This window comes from Protopterus annectens, chromosome 2.part1 (genome assembly GCF_019279795.1).
Source record: "Protopterus annectens isolate FY-2018-M chromosome 2.part1, PAN1.0, whole genome shotgun sequence".
NCBI classification, from domain to species: Eukaryota; Metazoa; Chordata; order Ceratodontiformes; family Protopteridae; genus Protopterus; species Protopterus annectens.
In genome coordinates this window covers 1,565,528,644-1,565,548,002 of record NC_056729.1, presented here as the reverse complement: position 1 = coordinate 1,565,548,002, position 19,359 = coordinate 1,565,528,644, and the positions used below count along the sequence as shown (strand labels likewise).

At 37.0% G+C, this 19,359-nt stretch overlaps 1 protein-coding gene across 3 annotated transcripts in view; it reads left to right on the top strand.

Moving 5' to 3' along the window:
• CHD5 (chromodomain helicase DNA binding protein 5) overlaps positions 1-18,025 on the top strand; it is a 2,140,358-nt gene extending 2,122,333 nt beyond the window's left edge. For all 3 annotated transcript variants that reach the window (XM_044063016.1, XM_044063014.1, XM_044063013.1), the window contains one exon: positions 15,508-18,025. In XM_044063016.1, coding sequence (XP_043918951.1) covers positions 15,508-15,552 — 45 coding nt within the window. In that variant the 3' untranslated portion in view covers positions 15,553-18,025. The remainder of the gene's footprint in view (positions 1-15,507) is intronic.
• Positions 18,026-19,359: the final 1,334 nt, after the last annotated feature.

The window sequence follows — 19,359 nt, the reverse complement described above, 5'->3', positions numbered from 1 at the left end:
GGATGAATATTTCTGCCTGGGCTTTAGGGAAAATTTTTTGAATTTAACTGTCCAGCTTTGTTGCAATGCTGCGAGATGAGCAAACAAGTAGAAACCTGCTCAAATGCTGGGCCTAAATACAAAAAGCTAAAACCTTGGAAAACATTTTTAAAAAGATTCAAAAGGAACAATGTGGATGCTTATTCCATGCCTAGACCGACCTCCATTCACCAGACAGGTCCCAATCAGCACAATTCTCTCACAAAAGTACAAATAGTCCATCTCCAATTCAAGATGGCCTGGAAAACATGCTCAGAACAAACAAACCTTAAAGTTTCATAAAGAAATGTAAGTTATACTGAGATACAACCTTTAGTAGATTGGCATCAGACATTTTGGTAATAGGCTTTTTTTTTTTTTGTAATAAGTCTTTACTACCACAGTCTGACAGTTTGCTCATTATACTCAGCTTCCATTATTGTTTATGCTGTTATTGTAATGAACAGCCTAGGATACTCCTCTACGGAGGTGTTATTTCAACAGAAGTGAAAATTCCATATAATTTCCAGATTTGTTTTGTTTGAAACATGCCATAACTAACAGTGCATATGTTTTAGCAACTGATGTTTGGAGTGCATATTATCATGCTGAACACTCTAAGGGTAGAATGGCAGTCTAAGTTTTTTTTTTTTTTTTTTTTTTTGGCTGATCGTCTTTTTGTAACTATGAAATCTTAAAGGGGGTTAGAAATATTGCTTTATAAAAATAGGCAGACCATCAAAAAGTTTAAGCCTGGTAACTGCGCTTTAGTATAGAAGTTTACATTGGAAGTACTGTTTCAACTAAGGCCAATTTTGAGAGAAAAATTGCCATGGATTCAAAGGACAATCATAAGGCCTTTTTCAGCTATGTTAGGAACCTGGGTGGAAACTCCCAGATATGCTCAGAATTAGTCCAAAATGATACAAAAATCACTGAACCCACAGACATTGCCAACATACTGGCAGACAGGTTCAGTGCAAACTTCACCCCTCTCCCCTAAAGGAGAGATAACTATCCCAGCCGAGTGTAGCCTCCCGGACATCTCAAATGCGGGTGAAAGCTGCTCTCTAAAGCTAAAAACACAGCATCAATGGGACGGATGGTGTCCCCGGCTGTGTGCTACACGAGCTAAATGAGGAATTAAACCGCACATAAGGCAGCTGTTTAATCTCAGCCTTACCACAGGAAACAAGTCTAGTCTGCAAAGCTATGGAGAGGATCATAATGGAGCTCATAAACAAAGATATAGGGGACTTGCAGACATTGGACCCGACCCAGTTTGGCTTTGTCAAGGGAAGATCATGCCTTTTGAACTTGGTTGACTTCTTGAAACAGTCACCAAGGCCATTGATGAGGAAAGGCAGTCCATACAGCCTACCTTGACCTTGCACACAATACCAAAAAACTTACCAGCTTAAATGTAAACCCATATGTCACAAGATGGGTTGCAAACTGGCTTAAGGACAGAACCCACAGGGTTAGAGTTGCTGGCTGTGTCAGACTCAAGCCGGTCACAAGTGGTGTCCCACTCGGTCCTTGGCCCCTATTGTTTGGCATCTACTTCTCAGAAGTACAGGCCAACATGGGAGGACTTTGGCTGACAAAGTTTCCATAGTGGAAAGCATCGGACGGATATCCTTCAGAAGGGACTCAGATAGCTGGTGCCAGAGCCATGGCCTGAAGTTAGCGCCAAAAAATGTATAGTCATACCCAAGGTAACCCCAAGCTACCATATAGGTGGCAATCCACTAAGCACAGAAGAGGTTATCAGGGACCTGGGGACCCAGGTTGACAGTGGCCTTTCTTTGACACTCACATTGCTAAAGTGGTTAGAAAGACCTTCTACATTGCCCACCTGATCATGAAGGGATTCACATCCAGATCTAGTGAGGTCATTGTGTCACTCTTCACTTATCAGACCAATGATCGAGTACAATGCCCCATTCGGGATGTATCTCACCCGACATCTGCAGCAATTGGAGAGACCCCAAAAGTTCCTCACCAAAAGGATAAAGGGACTCCAAAATCTGTCATATGCTGCCAGATTGAAGAAACTCCAGCTCTATTCAGTCGCATACCGTCTGCTCAGAGGTGACATGTGCCTGACATACAAGGCCATGTCCAACCCGGAATTAATGGACATGCTCCACCTCAAAAAATCCAAATCCACCAAAACAACTACAGCAAGCGAGGATATAAATAGGACGTGCTGGAGGGATAGATTTATCACTCAGAGACTCCCTATGCTGTGGAATAAAATCCCGGTCCATGTGAGGCAGAGCACCTCGCTGACTCTGTTCAAGAGAAATCTAGACCTGTGGATGGGAGATCATAGGTTTACCCCAGGAATCATCTCTGTGTCACTGCTGGACAGAGGCACAACAAACTAATGGGCACAGTATTTTCTAGACTTATAAATGCCTTAGGGCAGATAGCCTAGTATAAACCTATGAACCTATGAACCTATGAACCTATAAACTTCTCTTAAGTGTACAGGACACAATAATGACCTAGGCTACTTCTCTTCTTAGTTTTTTGCAGATCAGAAGTAAAATTGCATTATATTTCTACAGGAAAAAATATATTTTTCAGGTGTAACATGCCATAGCTACAGTACCATATTGTCAGGCAGTTAAAGGTGTGTGAAATTCAGAGGTGTGCTGCAGTGCAAGTTGTGATTTTAGAATTGCAGTCTTACAATCCTGTGGGTGCCTTGTAGCTGAATTTCTCATTGTTATTATCTAAAAGTTTCATGATGAAATGTTCAAGGGCACAAAGATATAGCCTTTCAAATACAGATATCAGTGGTTGTAGTTTGTATGCCTTTACTGCCACAGTCTAGCGTTTATTTATTTATTTTGGTCTGTGTTTGTTTACCAGGAAAATCCAACTGGGCAAAGCCCATTTTCACTGGAGGCACAGGGAGAAAAGCTCCAGCAGATACATTTAAGATATATTATATACATACAGTAGTTCATAATACATCAAATAGGTAATTGTTCTGCAGTGACACTATATAAAGATAAAATATCTATTTCTGTTGTGGTGACATTATACATGATAATGTCCGAGAGGAGTTGCAGTACCAAAGAACAAAGCATCAGAGGCCCTCTACCCACTTCTGGAAAATGAGTCTACAGATGGCACAAAGAAACTTTATCACATTGTAAGGCAAAGACAAAAAGATAACGGCACAAAGAAACTCTCTCAGATTGTAAGGCAAAGACAAAAAGATAAAGGAGATAGACCCTCTACATAAGGAATGCCAGAAATAATCTGCTCACCAGTCCGCATGGCATCAAAGGCAGATGAATGGAGAACTTCCAGCAGCAACTGAATTAAGAAAATCCCACAGAAGCTGTACTGCCCCAGACATAGCCTACAAAGAAAGAAGAGGGGGAACCCACCCTAGAAGAGGAAAGAACAGCACTAAGAAAAATGAAGTCAGGGAAAGCAGTAGGTTCAAATGAAGTCAAAGCAGATATAATCAGGATATTGGGTGAGATAGCTAGAAGGCTCCTGAGGGCACTCATTGCAGTATGGAGAGAAAGACATAGCCCAGATGAGTGGACAATAAGCATACCAGTGTCAGTGTACAAGAACAAAGGGCAGTGCAGAGGTACCAAACTCCTGTCAAACTGCATGAAATTTATGGAGAGGGGGACTGATAAAATGAATATGCAGAGTAGTAAAAAGTAAGTCGATGAGCAGCTTGGATTCAGATCAGGATGCAGCACAACCAACCTTAAGTTTGCAGTGAGATGGATAGTTGAGAAGAAGCTAGCGATTAGGAAAGAGTCCAACTGGACATTTCTAACTTGGAGAAAGCATATGACAAAGTCTCAAGAAAGCTAACTTGGATGGTCCTCCAGAGGTTTGAAGTCCAATTAGTGCAGGCTATGTAAAAGGACCCAGTAACTCAAGTATGAACAATGTTCGGTCTCACAGAGGGGTTCCTGAGGGAGTGGGTGTGCATCAGGGTTCAGCTCTGAGTCCACTGCTGTTTATACTGGTGATGGGTTATATTAGCCAACAGCTCAGAGGGGACAGATCAGCAAAGTTGGTATATGCAGGCAATCTGGCATTGCAGGCACACTCTGTGCAAGAACTTCAGCAAAGGATAGGGGAATGGGATGCAAAACTGAAGGCACATGGGATGAAATGGAATACAGATAAATTAGCTGTAATCACAGCAAATGGGGAAGTCAATTGAGATAGAAGGAAAAATGATAGAACACGTTATCACCTTCAAGTATCTGAGAGGGTTGGTTGAGGAGAAAGGAAGGTTGAATGAGCAAGTCAAAGCTACAGTCAGAAGGGCTGCAGCCAAATGGCACAGAATGTCAGGGTAGTGTATGACAGCAGAATGCCTAAGAAGGTGAACAGTCAGGTATCCAAAACAGTGGTGCAGCCAGTTCTGCTGTATGGTACAGAAACCAGGGCAGTAAAGGCAGAGCAGTTGAAGTTAAAATGTTATGGAGGTGAAGTGCTTGAGATGGGTTTTAGGAAGCTCATTGTGGGACAGATGAAAAAATGAAGGCATGAGAGCAGAAGCCAAATTAGCCCCAATTGCAGAGAAGGTCAAAGAGAACAGATTATGGTGGTTTGGTCCCATGTGCAGAAAAGCAGAAGGCAGACTGATGAAGAAGATTTGAAACAGACGGGAATAAGGCAAGGTAAAACAAGGACATCCAGCAAAGAGGTGGTTGGATTCTGTGACAGAAGACCTGTGATAGTCAGGTATGATTGTTGAACAAGGTAGAAAAGTGGCATTGAATTGAGAGAAATGGTGACAGCTGGCACAACATCACAAACCCTTGTAGAAAATAGGATGATGATGATGATTATACATGATATAGTATACATTTACTATGCAGACAGTTAATGTGTAATATATGTGACAAGCAGGCATTAAATATGGTTTGTAAACATAGGCACAGAGGGTTGCAGTATGGATGTTAGGAATAAATAAAATTGAAGTAAGGAGTGTGAAACATTAGTCATTAGGTAGTAGTTAAAGCTATATCAGGGAGAGAGACATTGTATAACTGATGAGTTAAGGACAATGAGGGCAAGAATATTAGGCTACATACTAATATAGAACCTGGTTATAAGAAAGTGGTGGAGAGCATTTGAAGGAGATGGATACGGTGAGAAGGTCAGAAAGGAATTGAAATACAACGAGGAGAAAGGAAATACAGGAGGAGTGATAGAAAGGTTTGTTGTGTAGATAGGGATATAGGTTATAAAGGGATAGGGTGTATGAACTGACAAAGGAAGATGGAGTTACGTATGTGAGGAGCATGTGCATGACTGCATGTGGTTTAGCTATTATTTTAGTAAGGATTTAAAGGCAGAAAGCTTCATAATCTGTTTTAGATATGTTGAAATGGTGTTCCATAGTTTAGATATGTAAAGGGACTATAGTGAGTTACCTTCTTAGTTATTAGACTCTGTTGTAATTATTAAGAGCTTAATGGGTGAGCAAATGTCTCTACCTGGAGAGTAGTGCTGTACGGAATCTTTTAGTGCTGGACATTTTTCTGATGCGTGTATAATATTGCGTCCAATTATAATTTGTGAACTTGTTAAATAGTTGGGTAGCTCAAGCCAGTTTAATTGTTTCAGGGCTCTGCAGTGATGAGTCTTATATGAAATGTTGTCAGCCAGTTTAGCTACTTTATTGTAACAGATGGAGGTTTAACTGTAAGTGTAGTATTTAGGTTTACAAGAATGGGAGAGGTATATAGTATGGATGGAAGAATGCAGGTAGATGCTAGTGTTTGTTTTGCATCATCTGTCAGGTAGTGTTTGGTTCTATGGAGGGAGATGAGTTTCTGGTGTATTTTTAATGGCTTGCAATATTGAAGTTATTGTTAATTAGGAGGCCCAGAAGCTTTGTTTGGGTTACAGTTTTAATTTTTGTGTTGTTGTATGAGGTTATTTTGAAAGACGCTCTATCATTTTGAAATTATTTCGGAATGAAAAATGTAAGTTTTGGGGTTTTTTTAGGATTTAAAAGTAGATTTGCATCTTTTAGCAAAGTTCAGTAGCAGTGAAAATATTTTGGATGATATGAAATGTCAGCAAGGATGGGGCTATGTATATAAGGATGGAGTTGTCTGCATATTAAACTGTGCTTGCAAGGATGTGGGTGGCAGTGTAGAGTTTGTTTATAAAAATGTTGAATAATAGGGGGACCTGATATTGATCCATGTGGGATGCTATCAGTGACTGTTAAAAAGCAGAAAAGATTTGTTTCCATTTGACTGCTTGTTGCCTGTCAGTAAGAAAGGTATGGAGCCATGACAGAGAGGTTTGGATGAGGCCAAGGAAGAAAGTTCAAAAAGATGTTAATGGAATACGGTGTCAAATGTTTTCGATAAATATAAAAGTAGTGAAGATATCAGGTTGCTATATTGGTTTATGGTATTGGTGAAATTGAGGAGGGCAGTGGTAGTACTGTGATGAGTTCTAAAAATCATATTGGGATTTGGAAAGAAGGTTGTTAGAGTTAATGTATTGCATAAGTTGTGAGTGGATAAATTTTTCTAACATTTTAGATAGACTAGGATGGCAATAGGTCTGTAGTTAGCAAAATCTATCAATGTGCCACCTTTGTATAGTGGTATTTTATAGGATTTTTCCAGAGCTGGTCAGCAGTTAAAAATGTTGGGTTTAGTTTCAGTATATGTTTTCTTATACTAGAGGTGGAGACCAGGATGAAGGAGAATAAATGTGACTGGTTAATAGGGGAAGGGGGAGAGAGAGAAACGACATGTCAAGATTTTCCAGTTTCTCAATTTTTGTCTTATCTTTGGTTTAGCTTCTTCCCAAATATCTCTAGCAGCCATAACAGAATCCATTTGAACCCTTCTGCCTTAATGCTTCGTTTTACCAATATATATGTGGGTACATAATTTACCACTGTAGCCTTTGTTTTGTTGTTTTGTTTTCATGTATTTTATATCCCAAAAAAGATAAACTGTTTCAAAATGTTTCACAACACCAAAATGTCCTGTTCTGGATTTATCAAATGCAAAATAATATCAACTGCAAATAAAGCTATCCTTTCTTGAGTATTCTAACAGATATGTCTATGAATTTGTGGATCCCTTATTTTTCTTTGTCAGTGTCTAAATGTAAAGAAAATAACAGTGGAGAAAGAGGACATCCCTGCCTGGGTCTTCTCTCCAAATACAGTTTGTTAGAGAGAAACCCTTCTACCTTAATTTCTGCCTCCAACTCTTCAAATATCCTCATTAACTATTTATTTAATTATTTATTTGTCTTTTTTTTTTATCAGGTTAGTCCCACTAGGCTAGGGGCATCTTTTTAAGGGAGACCTGAGGTGGGATTTATTCTACTAGGGGAGGTTTGGCCAGGGTATTGGAGAACATCCTCTAATATTTTTGGTAGGTGCTATGGGATCTTTTATATCAAGCTGAGCTACCAACAATTGAAGTAGATGGAGCCTAAGTTTAATGTCTCAATCAAAAGACAGCATAGCCCTCTGCACCAGTGGTGAGTGCAATGCCTGTTGTGCAACTGACATGGACAATATTATTCTATCAGAAAATGCAAAGGCTGTCACTTTTTCACTCATAAAATCCATGCTGGATCTATTGAATATTTTGTTTTCTCAAGCTCTGCTTCGATCTTTATCATCTTTGTTCTATTAATGTTGTCAAATGTTTACCTCCCCTCCAAAAAAAAAACATACTGATGCATATCTGTCAAGTTTAGTAATACTTTTGCCATTCTGTTTGTATACAAATAAACATGTGATATGGATCTGATGGGTCTTTACCCTCTTTGAGTAGTATCTTTTTTCAAGATACCCTCCAAACACACACTTCAAAATATTTAAAAAAAAAAAAAAACTTTTCAGAACTTTATGATTTTCTTCCCCCAACTTCCAAATTTCCACAGGAATATCATGTTTTCAACTTCCCCATTGATTGATTACACATCACTATTTTATCTCATCTCATCCTCTCATTGCAATTATGATATGATATACATATTGGATGGGTATTGTAGCTTTCAGTTAAATGCACACGCTCCTCTAAAATTTAATTTCTGTCAAGTCTAACCCAGCTGTCATATCTCTAGGAATAATAAGCAAATTATGTTTGAGATCCTGCTACTGAATTTGCATCTTCCATACCAATTGTTCTTTTAAACTTTTCAAAAGTCTACCTTCCCTTTTAGGTCCCCCTGATATATTCTCAGTATTGCAAATCAGGCTCTAGTCCACACTCATAAATAATATTCCCCGTTGAAAGCTTATTATTTCTTCCACAATTCTTCTACGCTCTATAATAGTAGTTTAGGTGAAATATAATTACATGGGCGGCCACGGTGGTGCATTGGTTAGCATTGCCACCTCACAGCAAGAGGTTCTCCAGTTCGATCCTTTGCTGGGGTGTCTTCTGTGCGGAGTCTGCATGTACTCCCTGTGATCGCATGGGTTTCCTCCGGGTGCTCCGGTTTCCTCCCACATCCCAAAGACATGCTGTAGGTGGATTGGACACTCTAAATTGGCCCTAGGTGTGAGTGTGTGTGTGCCTTCTGTGAAAGGTTGGGCGCCGGGCTGGCAACTCGCCACCTTAAAACTCCACTGCCAATCATGAGCGGACAAGGTGATCTGTTGTGGCGACCCCTAACTGGGAAAAGCCGAAAGAAGACGAAGAAGAAGAAGAAAAGAAGGTGAAATATAATTACATGCCAGTATAATCTTCTTTCCCTGCCTCTAACCCCTTACTACCACAAATCTACCATTATTATATTTTTCCCCTTTCTTGTCACTATTGATGGGCACTATTTAAGGCCATCTTGCAATCTGTATTATTACTTCCATTTTCCTTTGTCCCAGATACTCTGCTAAATGTCCACTCTGAAATAATTTCTTTGTTAAATGCACATGCTCATTTCTATCCAAATGCATCTTCCATAATCCTGGCTGAACTTACTGACTACACTTCACTCACCCCCTTCATCATAAATCACACTTCACAACCCTTTCCAACCTCCTACTCCACTCCTTTATTTTGTTTTTCCCACTATCTTACCTTATCCACTTCATCTCTGTAGACCTTTCTTCTACCTCTTTCCTTCCTACTTAACTAAGCTACCTAAAGACACACTACACTGCACTCTACTTATAATATTATTTTCTCTCCATCCTTCTTCTCATACTAAGACATCACTCAGTTTCCCCTCAATGTCTCTAATCATGTAATCTCTAATATATCTTTAAATATCTTATTGAATTGTCTCAAGTCTCATTTATCATGCTAATTTATGTAACAAATAATATGGCTAATGAGTTTTTCCTCACATATTTTCTCCAACTCATGTTACTGTTTTTCATTGCAGTCTACTATGAACCATGTTTTATATTTTACTCATTACAACATTTTTCAGTCTTATGTTTTGTATTGTAATATGATACTTTATTATTTAAAATATCTGTACTTTGTGTTTTATAGTGTAACATGATACTTTGTGATTTTAAATATCTGTACTTCATGTTTTGTAGTGTAACATGATACTTTACATGATACTTTGTGATTTTAAATATCTGTACTTCATGTTTTGTAGTGTAACATGATACTTTGTGATTTTAAATATCTGTACTTCATGTTTTGTAGTGTAACATGATACTTTGTGATTTTAAATATCGTACTTGATTTTTGAAAGATTGTGAATGTGGAACGTTTCTCCCCAGGCTTCCACTGAAAATGGGCACTTTCTGACCCAGTCTGACTTTTCCAGTAAAGAAATGTCAAATAAATAAATAAAATAAAATTTCTGTTTGCACCCTACTTAATATAATTCAGGACTGTCTGTTTTTGATTTGTACGTGAAAGCTATTACTTCCACATATTATATGTGACATTCCTTTTGAATGTGTGTTTACAACTTGTAGTTTACATGTGTGGAGTATTGTTTGGCAGACTGATCATTCTATAGTTGTTTCATTTCATCTGTATTTGAACTTGTCATGTTTCCCCAGACATTTCATGTCAATAAAACAGTGAAGAAACAAAAGAGATAAACATGTCTCAACCCCAACCCCAACCTCTTTTAATTCACAGCAAAAATATAAACTTATATATCATTTTCTGAAAAGGAAGTTTACCTCTCTAAATAGGAGCAGTTGCCTCAAATCAATGGCCGCATATACAGGCATTACTTATTTAAAGCCTGGGTTAAACATGCTAAAGCATGTTAGAGTCTGTATTCCTATTTACACAGATTGCTGTCCATTTTTATTTTATAAATCAGATAAACTGGGTAACCAATTTTTATTTTATGTCTGAGATGCCCCTTCTGAGATGTGAAAAACAACTTATTTGCTTTCATTAGACTAACATTTAGCCTTAAAAAAAGTGCAGTAGCTACTATTAAATAAATAAACTAGATTGTGCGCTGTTATAGTTAATTCATTTAAGTACTAAGCCTGATAACAAAGCAGCTTCATGCATAAGTATTCACTTTCTGTAGTTCCATACTGCATTTATTTTTCTGAGGTGTTTACCAGTTTTCCTTTAAGAGTTAAATATATGATACCATGTACATTTTGCTGAGACCACATTGTTCAGACCTTGTCTGATTAATTTCTTATTTTATTTTATTTAACATTTGTTAACCTGGAAGGCCCGACTAGGACAGAGCCCATTTTCAGTAGAGGCCCAGGGAGAAATGCTCCAGATGCATGTCTTTGGAAACATTTATTTTTGTAGACACATTATCTCCAGCAGCATTTGCTAATAGGGAAAACAGTTACTAACTAAATGCAAGAAAGAATCTTTGTAGTTACTCAGAACCTTTCACGATTCATTGCTTGCACTGGTTTGCTCCTTGTCTCCAGCCAAAACAAGTGGTAGTAGAAAACTAAATGGCTAATAATTTTGCAAATACAAGAAAGAATTACAATTTGACATACTTCTATAATTTTCTTTCGTTTTTCAAGAGCATTTTCTTAAGAAAATCCCCTAATTTTAACTTAAACTAAGGACTTTAGTCTAGATATCCTCCTCTATAAAAACAGGGGAAAATAATTATTAATTCTACATATAAATATGATATAGTCAGTACACTTTAATATCCTCAGCCAGCAGCACAGGATGACATTATATTAGCTTTAACTTGTTTTTCCAGCTTTTCCTATCTTGTTACAGCAGTAACTGATACGTGTCTCATATCACATTTAAAAATATTCTGACTGCAGACTGCAAAGCACTGATTTACAGTATAACATGTAATGTACATTATACATTTTATTAAAATAGTAATAAGAACATGTGCGTTTTTCAATATTTGCAGTTACTTCTTCATTCACTTCATTGTCTTTAAAGGGCGAGGTTTATGTTTTGGATTCCTTCAACCAATTTAACAAATTCAAACAACTTTATATCTTTTTCACCCTCTTCTACTAGAATCAGAGTTGTAATCTCTAAGCTACATATAGTTGGATTGACGTTTTACATTTCGCCCATTTATTCACTAATTTTACCTTGTTACTGATCTTCTTCCTTAGCATCTTGACCTTCCAACACTGGTCTCTGATTCAGGTCCAAGATACTTTCTGATTCTACTTATCTCCTTTGTTTTTATGTCGATCAGGCATTTTCTTTTGGAATAATAAAAAAGTTCCATTAGAAAAGCCTGCCTGCGGACTTTGTATTGTGAGAAGAATGAGAAGCAGATCCCATTTTAGCTTGCTAGCTCTTTGTTGGTGAATTTTTTTTTCCTCCTTAACCTGTTCTTCATCCAGAAATGCCTTTGATCCTTCAGGCAAAGATATTCTTAAGACAAATGGCTGTAGTGGCCATAGCAAATAATAATTTTCCCCAAACATTCTAATGTCCCCAATTTTTCACAGTTTTGTTAGGTATAGCTTTTTCTGCAACTACATCTTATAGGTCTTGGATGCTTTCTTGTGGTTAATTTGGAGAACACACATGATTTGCCCTTTCAGTTAACAAATTCTGTAGTGGTATACCAGTCCAATTCCTCATTTATACTTAAAATTAGTGCAACCTATTTCTTCCAGTTTCTCTACTATAATAGGAGATATCAAGTTTTATCAGCATGCTGTTGTAATTATGCTATTTTTTGAAACATATTTTCTTGAGAAGCCTTATGTTCAGCCAGTCTTTTCTTTATTTCCGCCTCGCTTTTGTGGTTTTATCAGTTCATCTCAATAGCTATTTAAAGCTTCTATTGCTTCTAGCCTTTTAGGATTTATTGTATATATTCTTCTGATGTCTCACTTATTTTAAACATCTGTGAGTGTATTTGATTTACAATAGAGTATTGATTATCTGAACGTCGATTATCTGAAACGTCAATTATCCAAACCAGCCTTCTAAGGTTTTCGGGTAGGAAAAATCATAAAGTCTGAATTTGTAAACTTTATACATATTCACTTGAGCATGTTTTTTGAGCCAGCTCTTGTTTGAAAAATATGCTTTATTGTCCACTGAAATCACTGAATGGTTGAAAAGTGTATTCCTGCATACAGAAAACAAGATTTTAGAAGTCTTTTATCTGGTTCAATTATATGTTTGATTATCCGAACAGTTTGATTATCCAAACAGCCCTATGTCCCAATTAGTTCGGATAATTGACTCTCTACTGTATTGTTTTCCTCAAAATTACTTTGACGTCTACAGCACTTTGACTGATTTTTGTTTAACAGCTGCAAAGTTCTTCCTAACCACAGCAATATCTTCTCCATTTCTGGTTGGTTTTCTCTTACTTTTTCCAGAATGTCGTCATAACTGCATATATATAACATATATAATCTGTTAAGTGTATATTTTGATGCATCTCCTATTACTCCTTTGTGTCTTCCACTGCTTCTGAATTGCTCTGCTAATGTTCCCTTTTGTGATGTAGTTTATTGTACCCTAATTAATGCTGTAATGCTCATATCTATTGTATTGTTAACTTGTATTGTAATATGATTTGCAACTGCTTTCTTAGCCCAGTTCATAGGTAAAACGAGTCAGTGGATTAGCCCACCTACCTGGCTAACAAATATAAAATAATATAAATAAATAAAATGTCTTCTTTGCTTCTTTCATGTAGTGTAATTAGAAGGCAGTAATTGAAATCTACCCAAACCGATAACTTTTACTGTTTTTTACACATGAAGTGCTCTAATCAACCTCCTTCTGCATGTACAGACACATTGGAAGCCATCTAAATCCCTAGTTGGTATCAGTGGCATTAAATCTTCACTAGCACATAGATAAAACCTGCTGAAGAAACAACCAGCTGTCATCCTATCCTTGTCCAGAGTTTGTGTACTTGACAGTGGAGTCACCAGTTACTAGGACATTTCTGTTTGCATTCCTTTAATTAGTGGCAGGGTGAAGTATGCACCCTACAGACTGGTCACTCACAGATATTGAGATGGTGTTATTGCAATACTACTTTTATGCTGAGGCTTAGCTTTCTTAGTTCTAAGAGGTTTAGGAAACTTAAAGCCTCAGCATATGTTGATTTAGTGGAATTATGACAATTGTTGGTTGTACAGTGTAGTGCTCAAAGACCCTATTTTAAAGTGAGAGGGTTATTTCAATAATTGAAGATATTCGCACCACTCACAGATCATGTCATTTATGCTGATTGACAGTTCCCCGCCTGTAAGCATTTGACAGTTTCCACAATTCCATAGAATACTCAGTTCTGTAGTGCTAGCGAGCCATGGTGGTGCAGCAGTAGCATTGTCGCCTCACAGCAAGAGGTTCTCCCGTTCGATTCTCAGCTGGAGTGCCTTCTGTGTGGAGTCTGCATGTCCTCCCCATGGTTGAGTGGCGTTCGAAAGACATGCGTAAATGGGTGTGCCTTTGTTGAAGGGTAGGCGTCGGGCTGGCACCTCAGCACCGTAAAAATCTACTGCCAATCATTAGCGGACTGTAGTTCCGCTGTGGCGACCCCTAACCAGGAAAAGCCGAAAGAAGAACAAACTTAGTTCTGTAGAGCTGGTTACAGAAAGGACATAAGGTGATTTGTCTTCCATGTCAGCCTGGAAAGTTTATTTCATACAAGGATTAATTTATCTTAAACTGTTATTTGGCTGTTTAGCCAGTCAGTGCAAGTAGTTTAAGATAAGAGGTCATGATGAATAGCCAATAGTAGAGGTTGCAATAATACTATCTTAGCAATTGCCTGTGTGATGTAGCTGACAGCACATATAAGGACAACTAATTGCAGCTAAATTGATTATGGCCTGAGAAGACTGATATAAAAAGCTACACAGCCATTAGGTTAACCTCCATAGTTTCCTGGGTTATGATATGTCCAGAAAACCAACAAGTTATTTCTTGCAGCGCAAGCTCTCAGTGCAAAAAAACAGACTTTTCCCTAGTACAAATTATGCAAAGCACAATTAGAATCAATAGTTCAGCAGTTTAAGTAATAACATTGAATAAATAGTAGCACATCTCTGCTTTTAGAGGGATCTGTTTATTTATTTATTTTACATTTGTTGACTGGGATAGTACGACTGGATACATGTCCATTTTCAGTGGAGGCCCAGGGAGAAAAGCTCCAAAGGTATACATATACAATCATTACAATGTCATGTTGAACAGGAGCAATCATAACATAATACAAATATAACACATTTTACAGTCTAGTTAGATTTATGGAAATATACCACTTATTCTAGTACATTTAAATTTGTACAGTCTAACAATCTTCTAAACTGGCTTAACAAAGATATTTGAGTAGCACTTACAGACATAGGATGGATACACCAGTATGCATAAAGATTTAGTCAGGCTTGGAGCAGGGATATATCCATTGAGACTTGAAATACTCCTTGAGAGCTATTTTGAATTGAGATAGGGTGGTATCCAGGGTAATGTTAGCAGGAAGGGAATTCCAAATTTTGCCAGCAGAGTTGGCGAACAGGGAGTCACCAGCTGAGTTGTTGGATTTGATGGTTTGCACTAATAGTCTGTTAGATGACCGGAGTGATCTGGGGTTGGAGTGGGGGTAGATGATGTTTTTCAGGCCAGGTGTATTATCTGGTTGGTTAAGTGCTTTGTGAGCAACAATGAATTGATTATACTGAATCTGCCTGGGTAGCTCTAGCCATCCGAGATAATTTAGATTTTTACAATGATGGTTGAGTGACTCAGTACAAAAAGTCTGTTTCTGTTTGAAGAATGTGGATGAATGTGTAAGCTATTTGTTATAATAAGACTCAAAGGTTTTTGCATTTCAAGTCATTGAACAGAAACATCTGGGGGAAATGAGAGTAGGGCTGCTTTTCGTGGAATTTTCATGATATGAGCACAGATCACATAAACTAATTTGTATTTAATCAGTTTGTTTCAGCAGTGTACAGTAGTTTTCAGTAGATCAGTATAAATAAAATATGTAAACAATAAATAGCATGAACAATTGTTTGTAAATTAATGTGACTCAATGTGTTTTTCCATTTTTTTCTTCCTTTAGCAACTTCAAATGGCTCATCCTCAAGTCAACTGGACAAAAAATTAGCAGATACTCTTAAAGACAGTGGATCTGTGGAACACAAAGGAAAGTCTAATGACATCATCTGTATTGAAGACTAATCTTGAACTACCAATACAATTATAACATAAAGCAGCCATTTGCATATTTTAAAGTGTTCTTCAAAAATCATACTAAGGAGCCTCTTGCTGGAAGGAGACTTTCCTTGTACATCTTTTTTGCACTTTTTTCTTATTGAAGACTTGAAAGTGTGTCTTGTTAAAAAAAAAAAGAAGAGTTTGACTTTTACCGAATGGAAACTTAGCATCACCAGTGTTAAACATTTTCTTTATTTCTGCATTGCCAGTTTATTTAAAATGAGAACTATGAATGAGTGAACTGCCCATGCCTGGGATTTTCATTCCTTGAGAAATGACAAACATTGACCATTACAGTATTTTTCTTTAGGCTCAGGTGTTCTGTTTTTCAAGTATAAATTTAAAACAATTAGTATTTTAAATACTTGCCATTGTTTTAGTTGAATGAGAAACTGGAAGTTAATAATTTTCTTACATAACGAGTTTTAGAATGTTCCCAGTGTAAATGGAGACGTGCAGATTTTATAGTATTTCTGTCATATGAAATCCTTTTGAATGTTCCCAGGTGACAATACTAAAACTGTACACAGTTACCTGCTAAATATTTATATAAATGCCTTAGGCATGAACAAAACATTTTAAAACGCTGCCCCTCCTCAGTTTTTTTTTTCCAAGACTGTAAGTAATGTTTCCTCATCTCCCTCATCTGGTAATTTTTTTTACATTAACTGGTGCATGTAAAATGAGATTTTTTTACAGAACGCAAATTACATTTCATTGGTGCCAAGAGGTATGTATTGGTGGAGGGACACCTTCACTAAACAGTACAGTGCATATTATTATTGCAATTTTTAAGCTGCATTGAGTTTACAGATACGTACGCTGCTATTAGTGTTAAGTTTACTGGTGCCCCAGAGTATTAGAGGGTTTCACCTATCTCTTTTTTTTCTTTCTGTCACCAGAATAGTAATAGGAACCTGTGGTTATAATGAAACAGTAGAAAATGCAACAGGATCTATGTCAGATTGATTTGAATTTTCAGAAATACTGTAACAAACCAGAGTCTGTATTGCAGAATAAAAAGTTACTGGGAAAATGTTAAGTGAAATATACAAAGCTCGCCAAAAATTTAAATACTTTGTTAGGTAAATTAATTTTTACATTCCTTTGTGACCTTTTCCTTCTTTTGTGTTAAATCTATTACATTTAATCTCATAAACTTGAAAGAAAATTACATAGTAGCTAAAAATACAATATTCTATCACCCATATCTGACAACTTCTAAAGTTATTTGTAACATCTATAAGTCTTAAAAAGTAAAAAGACGTATTTAAAAGCATAATTTTCATAATGTGGGTGATACCATCATTGTTCATATATTACCTCAAAAATATTGTAAAGCTTTTATTGCCACATGCTTTACTTTCCATAGTTCATTTTTTTCCATTTATCTCAAAACCTTAGAATCTAATTCCACATACATTTACCTGTAGATATTAATGCAGAAGGTTATAATTTAGCCAGCACTGCCATCTGCACACTTATTTCATGCCAAGACCATAATCACTGCTTTGTTCTGCATTTCTATCCCAAAGACTCTATCACCGATTCATTTTGCCTCCTGGCACATCTAATTATCATTCCCTGGTTTTGAGAAGAAGGGTTGAGTAGATTTCAGGTATCGGTTAAGTTTTTGATAGTCAGTATTTCATTGTCTATTAAAAAAGTTGTTGTTGTCAGTTTGCTCTTTTTTGAGCTGGGTTAGTTTATTGTAAGAAATTAAAGGCTGTACTAAATGAGGTGCATCCCATGTCAAATATTGCTTTGTTTATTTATGCCTTTTGTAATACAAACATAGTGCAAGTAAAACATTTTGCAGTCTTCTGTGACATTAAGAAACTCCAGCCTCTCTTCAGTTTCCTTTCTAAAATCCTTGTCCTAAATAATTAAAAGTATGTATTTGACCCACTGTATGTTTCTCAGATTAGCTATGTTTCAAGATGGCAAATTACTTTTTATGCCTTGAAGGCACATATACATATATATATATAGATACGAGTAAATATCTTATATTCTTTTCCTGAAGAAAAGAATTAAAGCAAAAAAGAAGTGCTAAATTTTTTAACTGCATACTTTTATGTATGTAGAAAACAAGAAGGGAAAAAGACACTTATTTTATCTTAACCTTTGGAGTGAGAGCGTTTAATTAACGTTTTTTTTTAAAGCAAAGTGAACTTCTGGCCAGTATTTAACAGATTTTGATTATTCTCCAGACCGAAAGGCACAGCTGTGGAATGTATAACTTTATTTGGTGATGCTTTAAGCTCCAGTATATATGAAAAAACCTCAAGGGTGAAAAAAAAAGACTCTTGTAATTTCCTGAAGGGTGAATTAAAGCTTTGAAAGCTACTTGACATACAATATATGATCTTCGTATCATTTCTTTTGTGATACTGTAAATGCACAGAGAATAACAGACATTTTTGTACAAGCGTTACTGAAACTGTAAGTGACACAATCACCTTTTATTTTGTACTCTGTGTGTACTTGTTTTTTTGTTTGTTTGTTTTATGTGTTTTAATAAATCCTTTCAAAAAGGAAACCGTCCTCAAGTTATTCATCTGATGACAAGGAAATGAAAGAAGTCTAGGTTTGTCTAAAAAAGGCAAATTTAGTCAACTATTCTTTAGTGTGAGAAATGCTGCGAAATATTGAATAGCCATTAGGAAAGCAGACTACATTAGGAAAGCAGACTGTACTGCGATGGTGGTGCTGCAGTAGTGCTGTCGCGTCACAGTAAGACGTTGTCACGTTCGATTCTCAGCTAGAGCGTCTTCTGTCTGGAGACATGCGTGAATGGGCGTACCTTAGTTGAAAATTGTGCGTCAGGGCTGGCAACTCAGCATGTGAAAATCTACTGCCAATCATTAGCGGACCGGAGTTCCAACCCCTAACCAGGAAAAGCCGAAAGACACAACAACATTAGGAAAGCAGACTAAGTCTGCCTAGCTCTCCAACAATACAGCATTACCTTCAAATAGTGCTACGCTGTCAGTCCTGGGAACAGAATCCATGTACCTGATTTAGGATTAGAATATGAGATACAATCTGGAGGCTCAGGAGAAATGTGAAGAAGTGAAATACCGGCAGAAATGAATAATCTCGATTCTTAGATACTATATTGGTGCTGCAGGACTGAGGTTGGTAGTGGCGGTTCCCTTGCACACTGATGAATGTAAAGAGACATTAAAATGTCACTTCAATCCCAGGGAAGATTATGGAAAAGATCTGCCTGGCAGGTGGTTAAAGATTCTATGTAGTAAATGTTAATGATGGGTGATATGGCTTCACTAAGGAGGAGGCTTGCCAATTCATCCTGATCTTATTTACTGAAAAGGTCAGTACTAAAATAAAAAGTGGAATGTGTTATACCTAGATATGAGCAAGATGCATGATATTCTATATCACAGCAGGTTAGGAAAGATTTTAGAGGGTATGAAAATGGAACTCATAATAGTGACGTGAGTGGGAAACTGGCTACTCGAGCCAAACCATGAGCGGAAGTTGTGAAAGAGTGCTAGAAAAAGAAGAATTAGTAAGCACTGGATTACTGCAAGGTTACTTAAGTCCTGTTTATCATATTTACATCAAATATTACATGGAGTTAGACAATGGAGTTAATGTGTTTGCTGATGATATTGATAGGGAGGTCAAAGGTGGAAAGGCTGACTTTCAAACCTGCATTGACTTGCAGACT